Source organism: Pseudophryne corroboree, chromosome 7 (genome assembly GCF_028390025.1).
Source record: "Pseudophryne corroboree isolate aPseCor3 chromosome 7, aPseCor3.hap2, whole genome shotgun sequence".
NCBI lineage: Eukaryota > Metazoa > Chordata > Amphibia > Anura > Myobatrachidae > Pseudophryne > Pseudophryne corroboree.
In genome coordinates this window covers 325212262-325239026 of record NC_086450.1, presented here as the reverse complement: position 1 = coordinate 325239026, position 26765 = coordinate 325212262, and the positions used below count along the sequence as shown (strand labels likewise).

Here is a 26765-nt window from a genome sequence, read left to right as displayed (position 1 = left end):
GTACCAGTCAGTGTATGTGTTCCCTCCTCTGCCTCTCATACCAAAAGTACTGAGAATCATAAGAAGGAGAGGAGTAAGAACTATACTCGTGGTTCCGGATTGGCCAAGACGGACTTGGTACCCGGAACTTCAAGAGATGCTCACGGACGAACCGTGGCCTCTACCTCTAAGAAAGGACCTGCTACTGCAGGGGCCTTGTCTGTTCCAAGACTTACCGCGGCTGCGTTTGACGGCATGGCGGTTGAACGCCGGATCCTGAGGGAAAAAGGCATTCCAGAAGAAGTCATCCCTACTCTGGTCAAAGCCAGGAAGGACGTAACCGCAAAACATTATCACCGCATTTGGCGTAAATATGTTGCGTGGTGTGAGGCCAAGAAGGCCCCTACAGAGGAATTTCAACTGGGTCGTTTCCTTCATTTCCTGCAAACAGGACTGTCTATGGGCCTAAAATTAGGGCCCATTAAGGTTCAAATTTCGGCCCTGTCGATTTTCTTCCAGAAAGAACTGGCTTCAGTACCTGAAGTTCAGACATTTGTAAAAGGGGTGCTGCACATACAGCCTCCTTTTGTGCCTCCAGTGGCACCTTGGGATCTCAATGTGGTGTTGAGTTTTCTAAAGTCACATTGGTTTGAACCACTTTCCACGGTGGACTTAAAATATCTCACATGGAAGGTGTCGATGCTGTTAGCCTTGGCTTCAGCCAGGCGTGTGTCAGAATTGGCGGCTTTATCATATAAAAGCCCTTACTTGATATTTCATTCTGACAGGGCGGAATTGAGGACTCGTCCTCAATTTCTACCTAAGGTGGTTTCTGCATTTCACATGAACCAACCTATTGTGGTACCTGCGGCTACCAGGGACTTAGAGGACTCTAAGTTGCTTGACGTTGTCAGGGCCTTGAAAATATATGTTTCCAGGACGGCTGGAGTCAGAAAATCTGACTCGCTGTTTATCCTGTATGCACCCAACAAGCTGGGTGCTCCTGCTTCTAAGCAGACGATTGCTCGTTGGATTTGTAGTACAATTCAGCTTGCACATTCTGTGGCAGGATTGCCACAGCCAAAATCAGTAAAAGCCCATTCCACAAGGAAGGTGGGCTCATCTTGGGCGGCTGCCCGAGGGGTCTCGGCTTTACAACTTTGCCGAGCAGCTACTTGGTCAGGGGCAAACACGTTTGCTAAATTCTACAAATTTGATACCCTGGCTGAGGAGGACCTGGAGTTCTCTCATTCGGTGCTGCAGAGTCATCCGCACTCTCCCGCCCGTTTGGGAGCTTTGGTATAATCCCCATGGTCCTTACGGAGTCCCAGCATCCACTAGGACGTCAGAGAAAATAAGATTTTACTTACCGATAAATCTATTTCTCGTAGTCCGTAGTGGATGCTGGGCGCCCATCCCTAGTGCGGATTGTCTGCAATACTTGTATATAGTTATTGTTACAAAAATTCGGGTTATTATTGTTGTGAGCCATCTTTTCAGAGGCTCCTTTGCGTTTATCATACTGTTAACTGGGTTCAGATCACAAGTTGTACGGTGTGATTGGTGTGGCTGGTATGAGTCTTACCCGGGATTCAATATCCTTCCTTATTATGTACGCTCGTCCGGGCACCGTATCCTAACTGAGGCTTGGAGGAGGGTCATAGGGGGAGGAGCCAGTGCACACCACCTGATCCTTAAGCTTTTGTTTTGTGCCCTGTCTCCTGCGGAGCCGCTATATCCCCATGGTCCTTACGGAGTCCCAGCATCCACTACGGACTACGAGAAATAGATTTATCGGTAAGTAAAATCTTATTTTTACCACAATGACAAGAGAGGTCAATAAGTTGGGTGCTGCCACTATTTTGTGTAGTTTTGATGCAGCCTTCTTCCTGAGTGATATCCACTAATTCACTAATACGCTGCAACGTATCTTTTCCAATTCCAACGTATCTGGTCCCGGACTCTCCAACTACTACAATAAAAACATATCTTGGAGAGAGATAAAGTACAAACCAATCAGCTTCTAACTATCATGTGTGTGTGTGCTGTGCTAAAAATAAAAGACCAAAGCAGATTGGTTGGTACTTAATCTCTCGTCACTTAATCCCTCTCCATTTTGAGAAATCTACAGTACCTCACAGTGTGAATACTGTGTGCAGAATACAGAAGTAGTAAAGCAATTAATTCCACATTCCTTGTAGGTGGCATTCTGGGAGACCTGGTATCAATACTGGGATTGCATTAGATGTGAGTTGTTCTAGTGCTCTTCCTTTTAAATGTATTAAAAGATAAGTGAACTATAATATGTACTAAGCTTTGCAGATAGGTAAAGCGGACAGAGATGAAGTACCAGCCAATCAGCTCCTAACTGCCATGTTACAGGCTGGGTTTGAAAAATGACAGGAACTGCTTGGCTGGTACATTATCTCTGTCTACTTTATCTCTCTCCAGGGCTTAGTACATAGACCCCTATTTAATGTTTAAAATAGACAGTTTGTGAAGTGAACACAAAATAGCTAATTTGATGGCATTGCACATTTGCTAACAGTTATGTGCATGCTGATGTCAGCTTTACATAATAAAATGGCAGCTTTGTGCCTGCTACTGTATGTGAGCGGCACAACCCAGTGACACAAAGCTAAAATGCGTAATGGGTAAGTCATATCAGCAAACTCACCATTGTCTGCGTAATATAAAGAAACATATATTTTAAAGGTAATACATGTATTGCCATTTTCTTTTGCCAACAGGTAGGCAGAATGTGTTGCCTTTCTCTGCAATGTGTGTGCCCAGAGCAAGCATTAAGTAAAATACGAATAGTGCATTTATTGATAGACCTATTACTTGTGTGACTTCACTAAACAGAATCAAAGTGTAGTTTAACTAACCGACCACATTAATGATTGATGTGGGAAAGTGACATACTGTAGACTGACAGTGCCTCAGCTCATACAGTGGGCTTTCAGAATCTCTCATACTGGGAGTGGGGCAGAATAATGCATTTTGTAGGAGTAAAGATCCCCAGTGTCTGTGAATTGTGCATCTACCACTAGAATAAGTGCACGTTGCATTAGCAGTATGCAGATTGCTCGTACACAGTGGTGCTTTCACTACAAATGGACTTTCCCCATGAGTGTCTGTATGTAGGCAGTGAAGTTTACTAGCGATTGAATAGATTTAAAACTGGTTTAGGTGACTGGTCCCATAAGCAGTAGTATCCATAATGGTTTGTATTTTCTCAGTCTCAGTAAATGTTATCTGAGAAACATAAATTGTTTTATGGTCTGTGCTTTGTGTATGTATATACAACTTACCGATGTTTGTTTGAATACTTTAGGCTCAGCCACATACAGCAAGCACATCTCAGCCACTAGTTCTTAATTCTACGACTACGACGCTGGTCCAAGCACCTTCCTCTCAGAAGCAGCACACCAAAAAGGTTTGTGAGCCAGGGAGAGAGAATGGGAATGGTTTTTGAGATGGACAAATATAAAAAATAAAAAATAAATGTCAAAGATCGTCTATTAACAATTGTGTGATTGAGGGGTCAATTACTAACCTTTGTATAGAGATAAAGTGGACGGATATAAAGTACCAGCCAATCAGCTCCTAACTGCCATGTCATAGGCTGTGTTTGAAAAATGACAGGAGCTGGTTGGTTGGTACTTTATCTCCATCCAAGGCTTAGTAAATAGACCCCTTGGACCCTGAAATACAACATCGATCAAAATCAATCTTTAGTAAATTTACCCATAAGCACCTAGTACACTAGAGGTCTGATTCAGGTCCCGACGTAGCTGCAGCTCATATTGCAAAAGTACCAATATTTGGTACTTTGCACGTGCACCGGACCCAGGGAGGGATGGAGTGTTGCCACTGTTTTTGGGGAGAGACAAGGCCAGAATCTCCTGGCCTCTTTGTTGGATCTGTGGCGGCTGGCTTGCACGACTCAATGGGTCACGCAGACGACTGATGGTGTTGCAGATTATCCGATGCTGTGTTCTAGGATGCGTCACGGACAACTAGTGCACGCAGGAGGCGTAACGCTTTCTGCTGCATTACCATATTAGTGCTGTCGCTGATGCTTCCCTGTAAGCAGCATCAGTAGCAACTCCAACCACATCTGAATCAGGCCCAGTTTGCAAACTATGATGCAAGACTCAAAGTACACAAGGCAGGTCCGGTATATGTGACCCTCACCATGCACAATTATGCTTATTCTGCGACCAAAATGACCTAGTTCACTGTTTGTGGAGTAAGGCCCTGATTCAGAGATCTGTGTAATGCTATCTAATGCACAGTTACTGTGTGAAAGTAGGCAAATGCTAGTATATACCTTTTCCACGTGTATGAGCATGAGAAATGTGCGATACATGAAACGTCCACTTTACTTATCTGCGTTCCCATATCAACTAAACATCGGTCCTACAGTACATCGACTGCTCGAGTAAGTCCTGGGTCACAAAGTTTGAACTGTTAACTATAGCCACTGTGGCAGCGGTACCTATGACACGCCCACAGCGCCACCTCATTCTGCATTTCATGTTTGTCACCTCCTAGTTTCCGTCCAGATTCACAAGAGCTTCGCAGTGGCCTCCTCAGATTATAGCGATTTAGTACGCAACTGCAAGCGCTAGCGCAAATGCAGTTCATGCGTGCACAGTATGGTTTTCCTAGGATATTACTGCATGTGCAGTAGCAAAATATCGTCCATTGGCAACAAATTCGGCATAGCGTACAACTCTGAATCAAGCAGTAAGGTGAAAGATTGAGGAACGAATGTGCGCTAGGCGTTTCATGCCAAACGGTGCAGAAGGGAGACGTGTATAAGGATACATCTGTAGCCTTGGGGGCTGATTCTGGGTCAGGCGCAGCTGCGTCCTTTGCCGGAGTTGCGACTGAGTCTTTATGCAAGTGATGCTACAAAACCCTTCCTTAGTGGAGATCTGTGCGTTCAAATGTGCAAGGAGTGAGACATCCATGGCTGCGTCCGTTGATGTAGAAATACTGATTGGTGCGTCTTTAGACACAGCATCGGTTGCATCAACCCTATGGCAGGTGAAGTTTCTCCCGCCGAGTATGGCCTCCTATGTGAGCCATTCAGCATCTTTGGACGCACCGCTTTCCTTGACATGTCTCAGACCCTCCTATAAAATGTAACCTCTCCGTGATTCTTTTAGTCACCCTCCTGTTATCTCCCAGCCACCGTCCAGGAACTCCTCTCACATTTGTATTACTGTGCATCCAGATATGAACTGCGACTCTGCACACACAAAATCGGAATGCATGCGTGGTGCGACTCAGACTCGCGCACAGACAGAAAACATCACTCCACTTCAGTGATATCGCTGCTGCGTCCGACTCCGTACCTTTGTTTGTAGGAATAAACTGTTTTACTCATTACTTCCAGTAGAGGGAGATGTTGTATTCAGTTATATAAAACTGGCCAGCAATAGGTGATAGCCATACTGGGGGAAAAGACAAATTTGTATTTAAATGTGTTTCAGAAATGCTATATGGGAGAATTAAGCTTTGCAAAGTTTCTATATATATATATATATATATATATATATATATATATATATATATATCTATCTATCTAGGACTAATAATTTAGTTTGTTACACTAGATTTTACTAATGATTTCTATATGATCATATTTGAGTGTATGATATATAATGTAGAAAAAGACAGCAGCTCTACATCGAAGATAAAAGGGAGATCACTACAGTATCCAAAATATGATTATTCATTTTATTATCATGTATTATTGAATGTTGTGGATGCCTGTTAGTAGCACTGTTATTTGAAGCTTCTATCATTACAGTTAGACTAAAATGATGAGTGTGTACACGTATTCCATTTACCATTTTGCTCCATCTGTGCCTTATATTGTAGTTAATGTGTAACCTCCTAGCACAACAAAAAGAGGGTGACATCTTAACCTTTAATTCTGTTGTTTGAACACAATTCAGTCCGTTGAAGTTATTCCAGTGCAGGATAAAACAATACGCCTGTCTGTGTGCTGATGCATAATGTGAATGTTGTGTACATTTTAATTTGCATTTTTCTTTTAGGTTTGTCCTCCTGCAACATCAAACAATATATTTTCATACCAACAAAACCCAGTCACTTCAGTTCAACAGTCATTTACCAATAGTGTATCCACTACTGGCCAGAAGGCAAGGACACAACAAGCTACTGCAGTGCAGAATGGTCCCACGTTACTGCATGAGGTTAGACAATAAATGTTACATCATTGTAAAACGGTTTGACACTGTTTTCTGTGTATAGATATGGCATTAACTATTTGTACTTTACACATCATTTGTAGTTCAACATTTTACACATATTTGTAGTTCACAAGGAGATTGTCCAAGATTACCAAAGCTAATTTGTGAGTAGCCTTGTGCCAGCTAGTTAACCTTGAGCACTAACTTTAACAACTAAACAACGAAAGAATTTTGGGGTCTTTCTACTAAGGCTTGGATGGAGATAAAGTACCAGCCAATCTGCTCCTAACTGCCAACTCACAGGCTGTGTTTGAAAAATACCAGGAGCTGATTGGTTGGTACTTTGGGGGGTTATCTTAATTAATTAAAATCGTCAGGGGTTATCCAATTAGCCCCGATAAGACAGCGCTTTTCCCCTGATGCCGGCATTTATCTGGGATTACGCTGAGGCACGCATATGTGTGCAGCTCTTATAGCAGGACAGGTGAGAACAAGCCCTGCTAATTAGTGCACCTTCTCCAATCAGCAGCCTCCTTTTATTTAGTACCGATGCTTCTGTTCTCTCCTGTTTTTTTAAATGAAAGGGTATTTTCTACAATGCATTGTTGGCCAATATATGCCAAGAACCTCGGATATGATGGTTGTTATGCTGGGCACACCATGCCAAGCCCCCCCCCCCCCCCCCCAGAGGTGCAAAAGCATTGCACATCGGCGATACTTTCGCACCTGGCGAGTAGCTCACTGCCTACGCAGCCAAGCTGCGGAGGCAGGTGGTTACCCACCATGTTTTGGGTCGCAGCGGCTGCCGTGTCCTGCCCCAGCAACGGTCCGGACACGCCTGTGTTGTCCGGACCACGCCCCCCTCAGCGCCATTCAAACGTCACCGGCACGTCCCCTCCCATCCCACCACCGCCTCTACCTATCAATCAGTCAGAAGCGATTGCACCAGTGAGATGCTTTTGCATCTCTCTGTGTGCGCACGCGTAGTGCGGCTGCTGCGCATGTGCACATCACATAGGGCTTCAGCCTGCGATCGCTGCCGTAGTAGCGACCATGTGTGAATTAGGCCCTAAATACACTCTTTATTGTGGGTCCTTCTCTTTCAGCACATGAAGGTTCCAGCTAATTAGGATATGTACTATAGGTAACATTTTTTAAATTTTGTCCAAATGCAGGGAGTACAGATCAATAGAAAATGAAAAAATGATTGCGTCACATTATTTGCTGCTTCATCTTAGTATATGCAGGAAAGCCTGCTTTGAAATTTTTCTGAGAGCCTTCATAACTGTAGCCTCTTCCATGTCTTATCTGTTCTACTCACTCTGTCCCGCTACTCACTCTGTCGGATCACCGGGACAGAGTGAGTAGCAGTACGGTGTGTAGCTTGTTATCTTTAGCACAATTTCAACATACAAGGTATCACCAGTGAGCTTAATTTAACAAGGCTCAAGTCGGGATCTATATCTAACATCAATTGACATTATTGTCTATGATCCACAGTGGACCCCAGTCTCCACACCAGGCTTTTTCAACCAGTGTGCCGTGGCACACTATTGTGCCGCGACCAGTTGCAAGGTGTGCCGCGGAGCCAGAGCAGCTTCCTGCACCTTCAGAGTGAACTGTTGGCCCGGGCTCCTTTTAGAGGATCAGTCGTGCTCTGGCCTTGAAGACGCGGCGGTGTGATATCATTGGTCACAGCCGCGGCGTCTCACCACCCAGCCAGCCCACCCGCCCGTATACACATCTTCCAGTTCCCACCTGCATACACAGCTTTCCTTTCCCACCCACATCCACACCTGCCCGCCCGCCCGCTGCTCAGTATTCGCAGCACTCCACTATGAACAACCCCCGCCACTGAGGGACAGGGAGGAGGACCGCTGACCAGTAGGGGCTAATATTTGGGTTTTTTCTTCTCCTGTGGGGAACAATAGGATTTATGTGGGGAGAATAAGGATTTATGGGGGGAACAATGTGAATAATTCCTGTGGGGAGCAATAGCATTAATATAGGGAGCAATATGATTTATGTGGGGAGCAATGTGATTGTTTTTTCTGTGTAGGCCAATGTGTGTTTTCTCTGACGTCCTAGTGGATGCTGGGAACTCCGTAAGGACCATGGGGAATAGCGGCTCCGCAGGAGACTGGGCACAAAAGTAAAGCTTTAGGACTACCTGGTGTGCACTGGCTCTTCCCCCTTTGACCCTCCTCCAAGCCTCAGTTAGATTTTTGTGCCCGGCCGAGAAGGGTGCACACTAGGGGCTCTCCTGAGCTTCTTAGTAAAAGTTTAGTTTTAGGTTTTTTATTTTCAGTGAGACCTGCTGGCAACAGGCTCACTGCATCGAGGGACTAAGGGGAGAAGAAGCGAACCTGCCTGCTTGCAGCCAGCTTGGGCTTCTTAGGCTACTGGACACCATTAGCTCCAGAGGGACCGAACACAGGCCCAGCCTCGGAGTCCGGTCCCAGAGCCGCGCCGCCGGCCCCCTTACAGAGCCAGAAGCAAGAAGAGGTCCGGAAAAATCGGCGGCAGAAGACATCAGTCTTCAACAAGGTAGCGCACAGCACTGCAGCTGTGCGCCATTGCTACTCAGGCACACTTCACACTCCGGTCACTGAGGGTGCAGGGCGCTAGGGGGGGGCGCCCTGAGCAGCAATATAAACACCTTGGCTGGCGAAAATACACCACATATAACCCCCAGGGCTATATGGATGTATTTTAACCCCTGCCAGAATTCACCAAAAAGCGGGAGAAAAGGCCGCCGAGAAGGGGGCGGAGCCTATCTCCTCAGCACACGGGCGCCATTTTACATCACAGCTCCGCTGGAAGGACGTCTCCCTGACTCTCCCCTGCAGTCCTGCACTACAGAAAAGGGTAAAAAAGAGAGGGGGGGCACTAATTTGGCGCAGTTTTGATAATAACAGCAGCTATAAAGGGAAAAGCACGTTTTATAGTGGTATTCCTGTCTATATATAGCGCTCTGGTGTGTGCTGGCATACTCTCCCTCTGTCTCCCCAAAGGGCTAGTGGGGTCCTGTCCTCTATCAGAGCATTCCCTGTGTGTGTGCGGTGTGTCGGTACGATTGTGTCGACATGTTTGAGGAGGAAAATGAGATGGAAGCGGAGCAATTGCCTATAATAGAGTTGTCACCCCCTAGGGAGTCGACACCTGAGTGGCTGAGCTTATGGAAGGAATTACGTGACAGTGTCAGCTCTTTACGAAAGACAGTTGACGACATGAGACAGCCGGCTACTCAGCTTGTGCCTGTCCAGGGGTCTCAAACGCCATCAGGGGCTCTAAAACGCCCGTTACCTCAGATGGCAGACACAGACACGGATACTGACTCCAGTGATGATGATGATGAGACAAATGTGACTTCCAGTAGGGCCACACGTTACATGATTGAGGCAATGAAAAATGTATTGCATATTTCTGATAATACCAGTACCACTAAAAAGGATATTATGTTTGGTGAGAAAAAACTGCCTGTAGTTTTTCCTGTATCCGAGGAATTAAATGAAGTGTGTGATGAGGCGTGGGTTTCCCCCGATAAAAAACTGATAATTCCTAAAAGGTTATTGGCATCATACCCTTTCCCGCCAGAGGATAGGGCACGTTGGGAAACACCCCCTAGGGTGGATAAAGCGCTCACACGCTTGTCTAGACAGGTAGCACTACCCTCTCCTGATACGGCCGCCCTAAAGGAACCTGCCGACAGAAAACAGGATAATATCCTAAAATGTATATACACTCACACGGGTGTTATACTGCGACCAGCAATCGCCTCAGCCTGGATGTGCAGTGCTGGGGTGGCGTGGTCGGATTCCCTGACTAAAAATATTGATACCCTAGATAGGGACAGTATATTACTGACTATAGAGCATTTAAAAGATGCATTTTTATATATGCGTGATGCACAGAGGGATATTTGCCGACTGGCATCAAGAGTTAGCGCGCTGTCCATTTCTGCAAGAAGAGGGTTATGGACGCGGCAGTGGTCAGGTGATGCGGATTCCAAAAGGCACAGGGAAGTATTGCCTTATAAGGGGGAGGAGTTATTTGGGGTAGGTCTATCAGACCTGGTAGCCACGGCAACTGCTGGAAAATCCACATTTTTATCCCAGGTAGCCTCTCAACATAAGAAGACGCCGTATTATCAGGCGCAGTCCTTTCGGCCCCATAAGGGCAAGCGGGCAAAAGGCTCCTCATTTCTGCCCCGTGGCAGAGGGAGAGGGAAAAGGCTGCAGCAAACAGCCAGTTCCCAGGAACAGAAGCCCTCTCCCGCCTCCGCAAAGTCCTCAGCATGACGCTGGGGCTTTACAAGCGGACTCAGGCACGGTGGGGGCCCGTCTCAAGAAGTTCAGCGCGCAGTGGGCCCACTCGCAAGTGGACCCCTGGATCCTTCAGGTGGTATCTCAGGGGTACAAATTGGAATTCGAGACGTCTCCCCCTCGCCGTTTCCTAAAGTCTGCTTTACCGACGTCTCCCTCAGACAGGGAGGCGGTATTGGAAGCCATTCACAAGCTGTATTCCCAGCAGGTGATAATCAAGGTACCCCTCCTGCAACAGGGAAAGGGGTATTATTCCACACTGTTTGTGGTACCGAAGCCGGACGGCTCGGTGAGACCAATTTTAAATCTAAAATCCTTGAACACTTGCATACAGAGGTTCAAATTCAAGATGGAGTCACTCAGAGCAGTGATTGCAAACCTGGAAGAAGGGGATTATATGGTGTCTCTGGACATCAAAGATGCTTACCTACATGTCCCAATTTACCCTTCTCACCAAGGGTACCTCAGGTTTGTGGTACAGAACTGTCACTATCAGTTTCAGACGCTGCCGTTTGGATTGTCCACGGCACCCCGGGTCTTTACCAAGGTAATGGCCGAAATGATGATACTCCTTCGAAGGAAGGGAGTTTTAGTTATCCCTTACTTGGACGATCTCCTGATAAGGGCAAGATCCAGGGAACAGTTGGAAGTCGGGGTAGCACTATCTCAGATAGTGTTGCGGCAGCACGGTTGGATTCTCAATATTCCAAAATCGCAGCTGATCCCGACGACACGCCTTCTATTCCTAGGGATGATCCTGGACACAGTCCAGAAAAAGGTGTTTCTCCCGGAGGAGAAAGCCAGGGAGTTATCCGAGCTAGTCAGAAATCTCCTAAAACCAGGCCAAGTCTCAGTGCATCAATGCACAAGGGTCCTGGGAAAAATGGTGGCTTCCTACGAAGCAATCCCATTCGGCAGATTCCACGCAAGAACCTTCCAGTGGGATCTGCTAGACAAATGGTCCGGGTCGCATCTTCAGATGCATCAGCGGATAATCTTGTCACCAAAGACAAGGGTGTCTCTCCTGTGGTGGTTGCAGAGGGCTCATCTTCTAGAGGGCCGCAGATTCGGCATTCAGGACTGGGTCCTGGTGACCACGGATGCCAGCCTGAGAGGCTGGGGAGCAGTCACACAGGGAAGAAATTTCCAGGGCTTGTGGTCAAGCCTGGAGACATCACTTCACATAAATATCCTGGAGCTAAGGGCCATCTACAATGCTCTAAGCCTAGCAAGACCTCTGCTTCAAGGTCAGCCGGTGCTGATCCAGTCAGACAACATCACGGCAGTCGCCCACGTAAACAGACAGGGCGGCACAAGAAGCAGGAGGGCAATGGCAGAAGCTGCAAGGATTCTTCGCTGGGCGGAAAATCATGTGATAGCACTGTCAGCAGTGTTCATCCCGGGAGTGGACAACTGGGAAGCAGACTTCCTCAGCAGGCACGACCTCCACCCGGGAGAGTGGGGACTTCATCCAGAAGTCTTCCACATGATTGTGAACCGTTGGGAAAAACCAAAGGTGGACATGATGGCGTCCCGCCTCAACAAAAAACTAGACAGGTATTGCGCCAGGTCAAGGGACCCTCAAGCAATAGCTGTGGACGTGGGTGTACCAGTCAGTGTATGTGTTCCCTCCTCTGCCTCTCATACCCAAGGTACTGAGAATTATAAGACGGAGAGGAGTAAGAACTATACTCGTGGCTCCGGATTGGCCAAGAAGGACTTGGTACCCGGAACTTCAAGAGATGCTCACAGAGGACCCGTGGCCTCTACCTCTAAGAAGGGACCTGCTCCAGCAAGGACCCTGTCTGTTCCAAGACTTACCGCGGCTGCGTTTGACGGCATGGCGGTTGAACGCCGGATCCTGAAGGAAAAAGGCATTCCGGATGAAGTCATCCCTACCCTGATCAAAGCCAGGAAGGATGTAACCGCACAGCATTATCACCGTATTTGGCGTAAATATGTTGCGTGGTGCGAGGCCAGGAGGGCCCCTACAGAGGAATTTCAACTGGGTCGTTTCCTGCATTTCCTGCAAACAGGACTGTCTATGGGCCTAAAATTAGGGTCCATTAAGGTTCAAATTTCGGCCCTGTCGATTTTCTTCCAGAAAGAACTGGCTTCAGTTCCTGAAGTTCAGACGTTTGTCAAGGGGTTACTGCATATACAGCCTCCTTTTGTGCCTCCAGTGGCACCTTGGGATCTCAATGTAGTTTTGGGGTTCCTAAAATCACATTGGTTTGAACCACTCACCACTGTGGACTTAAAATATCTCACATGGAAAGTGGTAATGCTGTTGGCCCTGGCTTCAGCCAGGCGTGTGTCAGAATTGGCGGCTTTATCCTATAAAAGCCCTTACCTAATTTTTCATACGGACAGGGCAGAATTGAGGACTCGTCCTCAATTTCTCCCTAAGGTTGTTTCAGCGTTTCACCTGAACCAGCCTATTGTGGTACCTGCGGCTACTAGGGACTTGGAGGACTCCAAGTTGCTGGACGTAGTCAGGGCCCTGAAAATATATGTTTCCAGGACGGCTGGAGTCAGAAAATCTGACTCGCTGTTTATCCTGTATGCACCCAACAAGCTGGGTGCTCCTGCTTCTAAGCAGACTATTGCTCGTTGGATTTGTAGTACAATTCAGCTTGCACATTCTGTGGCAGGGCTGCCACAGCCAAAATCTGTAAAAGCCCATTCCACAAGGAAGGTGGGCTCATCTTGGGCGGCTGCCCGAGGGGTCTCGGCGTTACAACTTTGCCGAGCAGCTACTTGGTCAGGGGCAAACACGTTTGCTAAATTCTACAAATTTGATACCCTGGCTGAGGAGGACCTGGAGTTCTCTCATTCGGTGCTGCAGAGTCATCCGCACTCTCCCGCCCGTTTGGGAGCTTTGGTATAATCCCCATGGTCCTTACGGAGTTCCCAGCATCCACTAGGACGTCAGAGAAAATAAGAATTTACTTACCGATAATTCTATTTCTCGTAGTCCGTAGTGGATGCTGGGCGCCCATCCCAAGTGCGGATTGTCTGCAATACTTGTACATAGTTATTGTTACAAAAATCGGGTTATTGTTGTTGTGAGCCATCTTTCCAGAGGCTCCTCTGTTATCATGCTGTTAACTGGGTTCAGATCACAGGTTGTACGGTGTGGCTGGTATGAGTCTTACCCGGGATTCAAAATCCTTCCTTATTGTGTACGCTCGTCCGGGCACAGTATCCTAACTGAGGCTTGGAGGAGGGTCATAGGGGGAGGAGCCAGTGCACACCAGGTAGTCCTAAAGCTTTACTTTTGTGCCCAGTCTCCTGCAGAGCCGCTATTCCCCATGGTCCTTACGGAGTTCCCAGCATCCACTACGGACTACGAGAAATAGAATTATCGGTAAGTAAATTCTTATTTTTTGTTTTTTTCTGTGAGGAACTGATGGTGTGCCTTGGCAATTTTAAAATATTGTTTGATGTGCCGCGAGTAAAAAAAGGTTGACAATCACTGCTTTACACGGTCTTCTAACACCTGTAACCCGCTTGTTTCAATATATATTTTGGGATAGCTATATGCTCAATCAAGCCATTAGATACATACATCAATGAACTGCAACATAATGGCAACAATCAACACTGTTTGATTGCTACAATTACATATATGTATCGATTTTGTGCTTCTTTTTTTTTTTTTTTTACCAAAACAAGCCACTGGCAAATAGTATGATAAATACGGTTTTCTAGTGCGACCCTGTATATATACAATATAGAAATAACACTAACTTTGTTTTTAAATGATTTAACCCCACATACTACAATTTGTCATATTTTTCATTTATTAATGACGGTTTATTTATCTTTTTTTTTTCAGTCCAACTCCCCATCCCCAACCCAGCAGTACCTTGTTCAGCATCCCACGTTCACCAGTTCTACTGCTAAATCGAAGGACCCTCCACGCTATGAAGAAGCCATAAAGCAGGCCCGTAACATCCATCCCTCTCACACTGAGGTGGGCTCTCCGTCAGTCTGCTCACATTCAGCTGTAGCATCTCAATAGTGTATTTTCCATGATAATGTTGCTCTGTGTATTCTTCCTATAAGCAGTGAGGGTTGTTTTTTAGGGCTTGTATTAAGTATCTTTTAAATCGGATGAATGATTTGGTCTTACTAAAATGAAAAAAAGCTGGTTGTCTAAACTGAGGGTACATGAGAACCAGATTTGAGAAATAATGTATTAGAGCGTATAGATCCCTACTCTCCTCAATTATACTTCCTGCTTAAAAAAAATAGCCCTCAATTCCGCGGAGTGCCCCCCATTCTACCAGGCAATATGGTTTGACCAAATTTATATGGAAAAATGATGGGACACCTGGATTACTAATACAGTCACGGCGTTACTTTGGATAATATAATATAAAAAAAAACATTAATTGTTATTTGGCTTATGGGGTGAGCTCAGATAAGGGAATAGTGACATCAGTGATACTGGAGTATAGTTAGGCTTTCATGTGGAGATCATGTAAATAAGTATTATTAAAATATTAAGAAAAAAACTTGCTTGCTAGAACAAAAGGTATTACCATTATAGCAGTTTTACAATAGTCAGGCACTTAGGACATAAGACAGATCTTCCTCGATATATGGGCCCGATTCAGCATGGAACGCTACTGTGAGATGCAAAAGCATATTACTTGTACAAACGCCTCTGCCTGATTGCCAGGCAAAGGCGTTTGCGGGGTGGGAGGTGGTATCGTGGCGGTGTTAAAGGGGCGTCGACTCAGCGTTGTGGGGAGGGCATGGTCCGGACAATGCAGGCGTGTCCGGACTGTTTGCAGGGCGGGCCAATGGCGGCTGTGTGATGTCACACGCAGCCGCTGCAACCCAAAACATGGCGGGTAGCCGTCTGCGTTCACAGCTAGGCTGCATAGGCAGAGGGCTACCCTAGTAAACATGCGAACGCATCGCCACCGTGCAATGCTTTTGCATGTTTGCGGAGGGCTGGATCCGGCGCTTGCCCTGTGCTGGGCGTTCCCCCGCATGACAGGGTAGTGGATCATACATGTGCGTTTATTCGCACATCTACGATCCATGCTGAATTAGGCTCTATGTCAGCAACCAATGAGGAATATTAGATTTCCTCTTTAAACCGCTGTTCTTGTATCCAAAGACTGTGAAGAGTTAATATATCACACTCTGAAATATTTTTGTATAGTTGTGTAACTGTTTCTTTAATAGAAACAGTACTGCTTTATAATAACTCTTAATTTATGCACTATATAAGTAATTTTATGGTTTAGATAGAAATGATGCATTTCTGATCCATCAATTTAATCTGCACCACATTTCTGCTATAATCACTACCATCTACTCCAGACACTATACTCAAGTTACTCAGTGTTCGGACAGTAGTGTATAATGTTATCAGGCCTCCTTGTTGAGTAAAATCTGTTTTGTTCCACGTTTACAGAAAATACATTTGCTAGGAGGGCCAGCAAGCACCCTATTTCATATAGTTTACCCACCTGATGGCAGTCATTTTTTACTTCCTATGTCTGTCTAATTTTACTTCAGCTGACCCCACTTACAAATGCAGGTCCCCATGTCAGAATAACATTACCTAATACAAAATGATGTCCACACTTTCCTTTTTACGCAGTGTTCCTTTCTTAAATAGCCTTAATAAATATGCGCTGTTAGTATTTGGTATGCATGATGCTGAAGAGATTTGAAATAATGTAGCACATTTTATATATGTAACATTTCCTGAAAACTAGGCACATTTACAGCGTGACTGCTATCACCATTCATTATATACCAGTGTAAAATAATTTCAGGAAAACCGTAGAGTTATATACATGATATTTATGCATTGACGTTTTAGGCTTTATTAAAAAGTCTTATTAGTGACAGTGAATCACAGCTCAGGTATTAGAAACATCTGCCAGACAGAAGTGCAAACCAGAGAGTGACTTCACCATCGGTGCTGAATAAAAAAAGGAAATTAATATCATTCCTGAAAGAAACTTGTTTTCACAGATTGCATAAAGACAACACCCAGCCCATACTAGCTTAACTGTCTAGTTTAGGCATACGTGTAGAATAGTAAATGAATAGGAATATATTTAGACCTAACTGCTACATCTTTCCGAGATGCTGTAATAAAACCATATAACGGTAGAACTGGGATTTGTGTCCCATCTGTGCTAAATAACTCCTATTTCCTTTATACTCACATGTTCCATGGTCCTTTTACTGCATAAATATATCAACACCAATCAGCACCCACCTTACTGTGTCACCCCTTACAGGTTTTGTTTAAAAGGCGTAAAAATAAATGTGTGTGTGTGTGTGTGTGTATATATATATATATATATATATATATATATATATGAAAGGGACCAGTGCAAGACAGTGGTTTTGTTCTACTATAGTGTGGCCACAGTAAAGACCCCAGAGACTGAAATAACTAATAACAAACTGTTTTTCGTAATGTGACATTTACATTAACTAAAGATAGAATAAGAAGTTGTACAAAATAAACATCCATTCATGTAATTTATTTATACCCATATATAGGTAGCAAATGCACACAGCCAACAGATGGACGACCTGTTTGATATTCTTATTAAAAGTGGAGGTAAGAGAATAATATTCTAATTTAATTAGCAATGTGTTAATTTGAATTTGATTTTTGTTAATTAGCAATCAACTCTTTAACTGATTTTTATTAACTATTCATCTCATCCATTTACCTTGGTTGCTACCGGATTTATACAGGTTGGGCTGTACATTATTAGGATGCCTAGCTTACAGTGTACTAACTTGTGCTTTCCTGGCTCTTCTACATTCCATCTTCCTAGAGGTCCTTGCATATCTATTTTCTGTTTAATACACATTTTGCAACAAGTACTTCTATTATCTTTTATACCCAAACATTATGTTTGAAGAAGAACACCACAAGTCAACATTGCTCTCACTTTGGTCTACAAGAACACATTGAGCTGCTGTATGTGTGTGTATTGTGTTTGCAGTACTGTACAAAATAGTATTAGATTTGGGGATATTCTAAAATTTTCAAGGATACTAGTGTGTTAAATCAGCCAAAACACGAGACGCTGAGCACATTCCACCATGAAATTCATCAAGTACTCTATCAAACTAGTTCTTGAGGGAGAAAAGAGTGGAGAGGTTGCCCATATCAACCTTTCCATTTTGATGTAACTTTAGCAGGTACATTCTATAAAATCAGTAGATGCTGGTTTGTTGCTATGGACAACTTCTCCCCCTGGCCACTCTTACATCTGCCCCTAATTCTGAGCAACATTAAACCAGTGTCCTCCGGATCCCTTTAACCACTTGGCATCCTTACCTTCTCCAGCAGAAATGTACTTTTGGTTCTCGTAGAGGTGACTGTTGAATGAACTGCAAGCTTTGTTTCTATTTCCATTTTTATTAACCGAAAACACATATTCACAGCGTGTCTTAGTTTTAATCTTGAGGTATCACACTGCTCGATCTTCCCAGCATAACATTTTGGTTTTCCAGCTGAGAAATGTCAGCTCTTTTGAAAGATATGTCAGGAATGCACCAGTAAATTAAGAACAAACAGTTAAGTCTTGTGAAATTGCTGAGAAAACCCTTTTCTGCAATAAGGAAATTAATTTCTCACTTTCCCTATAGCGCATACACATCCAGGAGCCTGCAACCCAACGTTTGCGGCTTGACAGTTATTCTCAATGAGCAACACTGCTGATAGGAGAATGACAGACTTGCGTTACAGGCATTTGGCTGCTGATTTGGAGACTGGAGCCAAACTTAAATAAGTAACAACTGAAGTAATAAAGTTAAACCATGAGTTGAATATACAATACAGCCACCTTCTGCATATAGGACTATTCACAGCAGTTCTGTTAACCTTAATTTTTGAAGTTGGGAAATGTTTTGTTTAGCCATCTATGAAGCTTCTCTCTGTTTTCATACTTCATTTAAAATTTTCCAGAAATACAAAGGTCTAGTGTACTCATAATTAGTACATAATATAGACAACCTTATTGTGCGCTGAATTATACGTAGAGATGTGTCCTCATATATCTTTGCTGCAGTCGCTCCAAACAGCCTCTCTTGGCACACCAGGTCACGTGAGAGTCTTCTAGTGTCAGACATCTTTGTTTACGTGAAGAAAAGAATTCCACTGGTCTTAGGCGCTTCAGTAAATGTCCCAAATGTATTAATAAAATATCAAAGTGATGCTCAGTCTCTTGTTGCTCTCTTTATTTGTCAGTCCGTCTCAAAGTCCTTGCAGGTCACAGTCTCAGAGGTTATATATGAAAATGAGAGAACATAAAAAAGCATATCATGGTGTAGTAGGTCTCAATATCAGTTGATTGATATAAGGGTGACTGAAGAAACACAGAAAAATATGCTGTATAGTATATGGGTACGTACCCAAACTCACAGGTAAACGAGATGTTATAAACATATAGCAGTTTCTTTCACACCATATGGCAATTTTCTATTTCATAAGAAAACAGAATGATATCCAATTTAAGAGACAGCGTACCATACTAACACAGCTAGAAGTCTGGCTCCTCATATAATGGTATCTTTGTATGGTAAACCAATAACTGGTATTACCAAGGCCTCCTCTGCAGATGTAAATAGATGTGGATGTATGAACAAATGGTTTCCCCACACTCTCAACCGACGCGTTTCGACCCGCAAAAGGGTCTTTTTCAAGAAACGCTGTCTCTTAAATACATTTGGGACATTTACTGAAGCGCCTAAGACCAGTGGAATTTTTCTTCTTCTTGTATTGTCTTTTATGAAGGGTTAAGTGGCCCTTTTTCCACAGGTGGCTGCATTGGTATTGGTGAGCCTTGGGTGCATAATTGTTCTGTTTTTTTAATCTTTGTTTACTTATTTTGTGCCGAAAGTGTGTCTTAGTCGCAATGTAATGCAACTAGGACACATGATTAAATTGTGCTTATCAATTTGATATCTATATGCGGCTGAGTCTCTGAATCTGTACACAAAGTGCTACAATGTAGCAGCTGCAGCTTTTTTTCCAAAACATGTTCTGCTCTGCTTCCTGTACAGACTCAGTGTGATATATCAAATCAATAGGCACAGTCTCATCATGTGTCCTAGCATTTTTGGCATAAAAAAACGCCCGGCGTTAGCAGAGTTGTACCAGACCTGGCGGCTCACTCCCGGCAGGCATTTCACGCTGCATGACGTATTAAGGCTGGATGTATGAGAACCCTTCTGTAGATAAATTTGGTCAGTATGTGCTTCTGTGACGTCACTAGTTTTTAGTAAATGAATAGTCTGCGGGGCGTGGCCACGGCAGCAAGGGACTAGGCAGCAGGATCGAGGAGCTCCCTGGAAAAAGATCCTGAAACAATCCTGGGGCTCTATACTGCGGTCTTCCCTGGTCCCCCCTCCTGCCTATCAGTACTGGGGAGGCAGCGGGCACAGTTACTGACCGAAACGAGCACTCCCGGCCCGCGCCAGCGGCCGCCCAGACTTCGGGCCTAGGCCGCAACTCAATCCCCGGCCTCAGTTTTGGAGCTCTGCCGGGCGCGTGTGCGCGCGCGCGCGCGATCCCGCGCCGGAGGCGGACACAGCGGCTGGCTGCTCCTGAGGACAGCGACACCTCACTCCTGCACCCCCAGGGCTCCACACAGGCATAAGTCAGCTCCCCTGAAGGCTGGTGCAGGGTGAGAGGAGGGAATGATCAATGTGCTGGGCGGCCATCTTGCTTGCAGCTTCCTCCCTCCCTCCTTACAGCAGGGTGCAGTGAGTGTGAGATCGTGCTGGGCTGGAGGAGCTTGGACTGGCCCCAGCTGCCCTGCCCCTGCCTTTATCCTAGGAACATCACATATTGGATTTACATTTATATTTATATACCACTGAATTCACCTGGTTCCCCCCTTCTCCCACTGGCCTGGCAGCTGGCTCTCCCAGTGCCTGGCAGCTGCTGATACTGCATTTACCACCCTACTGCTATACCTCTTGACACTGAATATCGAGACTCTGAGCTGTGCTGGGCATTGATACGATGGTGAGGGGTGGCCAGAGCGCTGCCGCTGCTAAATTGGAGAAGTTTGCACGACAGCCTGCAACCCAGTCGACGCAGCCATCACCTAAGACCTCCCCCCCTGCCAGAATGGATCCCTCGGCCGGGGCCGACTCGGGGGCGAATACACAGCCACCCGCTCCCTCCATCCAGCAGGTCCTGGAGGCTATAGCGGCCAGCGAACAACGTCTGTCGGACAAAATGGAGAAGGTACAGTGTGATCTATCATTGATGCGGCAGGACGTCCAGCGAATACGGGAGAGAGTGGGTGAAACCGAGACAAGGGTCTCCAACTTGGAGGACCTCAGCGGCCCTCTACAGAGATCGGTGTCTGCAGTCACACAGCAAGTCGCGACAATGCAAACTAAACTCCTGGACATGGAGGGCAGACTCCGCAGAAACAATGTGAGATTCGTGGGCCTCCCCGAAAAGGAGGAGGGGGCAAACCCTGAAGATTTCCTGGAGTCCTGGCTAAAAGAGGCATATGGCGCGGAATCCTTCACCTCCCAGTTCGCAGTGGAGCGGGCTCACCGTGTGCCCTTCCGGCCTCTACCCCCAGGCGCCCCGCCACAAACTTTTATTGCAAAGTTCCTGCACTACAAGGATCGAGACTCTGTCCTGCGCCTGGGCCGTGTGAAGGGCCCCCTACTCCGGAATGGAATCAGGGTGTCGGCATTTCCGGACTTTGCAGCGGACGTTCAAAAAGACCGGGCCCAGTTTCTTCCCATCAAAAGACGTCTTCGAGACTTGAACCTGCCCTACTCGATGCTGTTCCCCTCCAGGCTCCGCGTGGTGGCGGACGGGGAGACAAAGTTCTTCGGCTCGCCGAGGGAGGCAGCGTCCTGGCTGGACAGGTATGCTCCGGGGGACCGCCAGCTGGCTCCAGACTGACACCGGGTCGCCCTCCTATATGGGCCAACACTCCGCAAGTATAAGTCCAGGGAGCTTCCTCTAGCTTAATGGTTCTGGACTTTGCTGAGAAGTGACATTAACGTACAAAAGGGTTTTTGTATTGGGGTTGATTTGATCTGTACACCTGGTACAGTGTTGCCGCAGGCTTTGGGATCTCCAAGGTTAGAGTTTAGTTAGGAATATGGGTATACCACAGTTCGGGGAGGTATACGGGGTGGGGGGAAGTTTGGGGGCCGCCGTTGGCCTCACAGCAGTTATTATGTTGCTCGTTTTGAATTTAAGAAGCCTATATGCTTGTCACTTGGAGGGTGTGGTGGGCTTGCACTGTTTTATGGGGTCCGGCTCGGGGCCTGCGGGCGACATGATTATAGGTGCGAAACACCGGTTGGACGGGTGGTTGCTAAAAGAGCTGCGTCCCTGTTGATACTTAGACTGACATGCCTCCCTTGAAATTTCTGGCGTGGAATGTCCGGGGCATCAACAACAAAGTTAAACGTTCCCTAGTATTTAAAATGATCAAGAAATATGGCCCGGATATCATTTGCTTGAGTGAAACCCACTTGGAGGGGAATAGGCTGTTATCGCTCCGCAGGCCATGGGTGGGGTGGGCGTATCATTCCTCACACTCCTCTTATTCCCGAGGGGTGTCGGTAATGATAAGGAGAACTGTACAGTTCGAGATGATCAGGGTAAACACAGATCCTTATGGTAGATACGTATTTCTAGAGTGCAAACTGTTTTCACGAAATATTTTCCTACTGTCTGTGTATGTTCCTCCCCCATTCTCCTACGATGTCCTGCAAAAGGCTGCTTCATTCGTTGCCTCCTCCCCCCATACTCCTGTCATCTGCCTGGGAGACTTCAACGCTGTGTTGGATGCCTCTTTGGACAGATGGAGGACTCCTTCGAGACAGGGAGCGGGGGGCGACTTGATTCCTCCCAAATCTAAATTTGCAGAGTTTCTAGACAGTATGCAGTGGGTAGATGTCTGGAGGGTTCGAAATCCTACCCTTCGGCAATACTCCTGTTATTCGAGTACACATGGCTCCTTTTCCAGAATCGACCTGGCCCTGGTCTCACCTGAGCTTGTGCCTGGCGTGATGGACGCTCATTACGAGGCACGGGGGGTATCCGATCATTCACCCCTGGTGCTGTCACTGGTAGGGGACTGTCAGAAGGGACAATCATATTGGAGGTTGCATCCATCCTGGCTTGCCCAGCTGGGCGAATGCCCAGAATTAGCGCCCACATGGGAGGGATTTTTCGCGGATAACGCAGACACGGCCCCGGCTCCGGTAGTTTGGGATGCATTCAAGGCGTATATGCGAGGTACCTTAATTGGCAAAATTGCTGCCTGCAAGGTGGCTCGCAGGGCGACAGAAAGACAGCTTGAGACCGAGTGCAGGGACCTGGAGACACGCTACTTGACTGAGGGCACCCCTGCGCTGAAGGCCCGCTGGCAGACGGCTCAGGGGGCCTGGCTGGCTCACCTCTCAGACAAAAATGCACGCTCCCTCTTGTTCAGGGCCAATAATATATACATGCAGGCGGACAGACCAGGTAGCTTGTTGGCCCACCTGGTGCACTACGACAGGCCTGGGACCACGATAGCGCAGCTGCTCGGCGCCGACGGCTCCATTACAGATAACACCCCCGACATTGCACAGCTACTCCTCTGTTATTTTAGGGAGGTATACAACAGTCGACTGACATGCTCCGGGGAGGAGCTAGACCTCTACCTGACAAATATCCCCCTTTCTAAACTTTCCCCTGAGGCTAGGGACGCCCTGGATGCGCCTCTGACCTTGGAGAAGGTGATGTCGGCGGTCGAGGCGGCTCCTAGTGGTAAATCCCCGGGTAGTGACGGTATTCCCACGGAACTATATAAACAGTACATTAAGTTCTTTGGACCTCAACTACTAGACATGTATGTTAACATATATGCCGCTGACTGCCTTCCTCCCTCAATGTCCGAGGCTATTCTAATAATGCTTCCAAAACCTGGTAAGGACCCTAAACTCTTGGAGTCATACAGGCCGATCTCCCTTATTCCCACAAACGCTAAGATCCTAGCGAAAATTCTTGCGGCCCGTATAAACACGGTGATTGAATCCATAATCCATCCCGATCAAACCGGCTTCATGCCCGGGAAATCCACGTCCATTAATTTGCGCAGGCTGTACACTATTTTGCAGGCTCCTCATGATTTCCCTTCAGACGAGGTCGTGGTCTCATTGGACGCGGCCAAGGCTTTTGATAGTGTTGAGTGGCCATACCTGTGGGGAGTTATGAGGAACATGGGCTTTGGCCCTAACTTTATACAATGTGTCAAACTGTTATACCAGAATCCACGCGCCAGGGTCCTGGTGAATGGATACATTTCCTCCTCATTCCCTTTGACACGGGGCACCAGACAGGGATGTCCCCTCTCTCCCGCCCTGTTTGCCATAGCCATGGAGCCCCTGGCCTGTTTGATTAGGTCACACCCGGACATTGAGGGAATCAGTACGGGCCCCTGCACTGACAAATTGGCCCTTTATGCGGATGACCTGTTGCTATTCCTTCGAGACTACGCGGTGGATATGCCCATCGTGTTGCGGGTCATAGAGACCTTCGGTAGGTACTCGGGTCTCCGCATAAACTGGACCAAATCGTTTATCATGCCCGTTATGGGCTCCCCCCCCCAGACTCCGAAAATATCCTTACCGCTGTGTTGGACAGCCCAGTTTAAGTACCTAGGGATCCTGGTCACTAACGACCCATCGGACTTTGTGCCCTTAAACCTTGACCCTGTGGTACAGATGGTTGTGCGCAAATCGAGAGCTTGGTGCAAGCTGCCACTGACAATGACGGGTAGAGTCGGCCTCATTAAAATGGTAGTGCTGCCTAAACTTTTGTATGTTCTATTGCAGTCCCCTGTTTACATATTTCCAGCGTTCTTCAGAAAATTAAATAGTGTCCTGACGTCCTTGATATGGGCCAATAGAAGATCCAGAATAAAATTATCCACTCTTACCAGACAAAAAAGGGACGGCGGCTTGGCATTACCCCACTTCCAACTGTATTATTATGCTGCTCAGTTATCACACATTGGTATGTGGCTCCGAGGAGGGGAGGAAGATGGACTAGGCCGGGCGTTCCTTAGATGCTATTACCCAAGTCTTTCCCCGGCACAGGTTTTGGCGGGGGGTAACCCTTCCAGACTCTCACCTCCTATTGTCTTCCAGGCTATGAAGATATGGTTGGCATTGAAGGCCCTACTTGGGTATGAGGGAATGGACCCGGACACTTCTCTGTGGCACTCCAGATTGCTCAGTGAACTGGGGTCCCTGGGGGGTGAGGAGGTATGGGCTCCGTACTTGATAGTTTCGGTGTCCCAGCTATATAGCAATGGCACGTTAAAATCATTTCAGCAATTGAAAGAGGAGTTTGGACTCCCGAACTCTCACTTCTATAGATTCTTACAACTGAGACATGCCCTGCAGGCGCAATTCGCAGATTCTTCCCCAACGCTTTTCCCCTTCCCCATGAAAGCATTTCTACATTCACTGGGCCGAGTTAAGGTGATCTCCTTCACCTACTCGTATCTCCTTCAAACGATACATGCAGACCCGCTCTCAAGTCTTAGGGAGAGATGGGAGAGTGACGTAGGTCCCATGGACGGGGAAGACTGGGAGGGCGCTCTGGGTAACCCGAGCCAGGTCACCAAATCGCTGCGGTTTCAACAGATACAGTTTTTTATTCTACATAGATCATACATGACACCGAGCAGGCTGGCCAGATTTAGGACAGATAGCGCTGGTGCTTGCCCCAAGTGCGGGGTTGCCGGAGGCACATTCTGGCACCTCACATGGGAATGCCCGCTGCTGCAGGTGTTCTGGGCCGGGGTCGGGTCGATTCTGGAACATACGGGGATACAGAGAAGCTTGCTGACTCCGAAATTCTGCATCCTGGGGGTGGGAGACCCCGATTCTGGGTCCCGCTGGGAAGACTTGTACGCCCGCAACATGTGCGCCCTTGCAAAGGTGTGCATCGCGCGGACGTGGATGGCCCCGCGACCTCCCACGATACATGCTTTTAAAGGTTTGGTAAATGATACTCTAACAAAAGAACGATATGTATACATGAAATATAATGCCCTTACCAAATACGAGAAGATATGGTCTCCTTGGATCAATTCCACATACTCATCCCTTGCCCTTCGGACTTAGAGGCACCGACCTTCGCCGCGGTGTGATATTTGGGCCCTGGGGCACTGAGCCGGACCTTCACCTCTCCTCTATTATAGCTGTTTACATATCTGGTCGCCACACCACACCACACCACGCATATGTTAGGTAACTAGGCTTAAGTTAGTTAAAGGGTTTGTTTGGGGGTAGAGGGGTTGGGGGCTATTTAGGGCCTGATAGACGGGGTAATTTTTAATACAGGTCCTGGGTGGGGGGGTGGGAGGAAATACAAAATGTTAAGTATGTGAAACACGACCTGGCTACAGACTTCAGAAAATATGTATATGGTGGGAAGAATACACGGGAACTGTAAAATGGGAAATGTCATTCGTATCAGTATAAGTATACGTATATCCTTGGTGACAATAATGCTTTGAACAACGTGCAATCCCAATGTGCTTCCCAGTGTACACTGAAATGTCTGTATATATAAAAACGCTGTTGAATAAAAATTACTCTATTAAAAAAAATTAATAGTCTGCATTGTCAGCAGTGTTGGGTAAGCCCTCATATCATGAACCTCCACTGGTATCGCTAGTTACTTAACTAGCGATACTTACAAAGTAACACTTCTAGATTATTTACAGGTACAGAAAAGTGTCTGTAATGTGATTTGTAATAATATTTGAGCAAGTTTAAAAAATATTGGGAAAAATACTCCCATCTGGTAGTTTAAAACTTTTCAACACCCCAAAATTTATGTTCTACATAAGTAAACCATTTTTTGAGCTTTTTACAGAAAATCACCTGAAAAATTATTTATGTGTTTGTTGGTCAGATTATGCTAATTGAATCACTCCAAATGTATAATTATTCATTGGGAGGGGTGCACCATAGGGTTTGCACTGATTTCCTACTTTGTTTACCTTAAAATAACTATAATACACATAAACTCCCATAAAGACCCATGTTCCATAGAGACCAACATAACACGGATTTGCTAATTGAATAGCATAAATTGCGGCTGTATGTTTTTAAGCCACATTAAGCAATATCCGGCCAACTCACGGCTAATTGAATTTGCCCCATAGATGTGATT

The 26765-nt window shown here is 46.3% G+C and overlaps 1 protein-coding gene across 3 annotated transcripts in view; it reads left to right on the top strand.

Moving 5' to 3' along the window:
• The window catches only part of MRTFB (myocardin related transcription factor B), a 192417-nt gene that overhangs the window by 146772 nt on the left and 18880 nt on the right, over positions 1-26765 (top strand). For all 3 annotated transcript variants that reach the window (XM_063934322.1, XM_063934321.1, XM_063934323.1), the window contains 4 exons: positions 3317-3418; positions 6057-6215; positions 14379-14516; positions 17084-17144. In XM_063934322.1, the coding sequence (XP_063790392.1) occupies positions 3317-3418; positions 6057-6215; positions 14379-14516; positions 17084-17144 (460 nt within the window). The remainder of the gene's footprint in view (positions 1-3316; positions 3419-6056; positions 6216-14378; positions 14517-17083; positions 17145-26765) is intronic.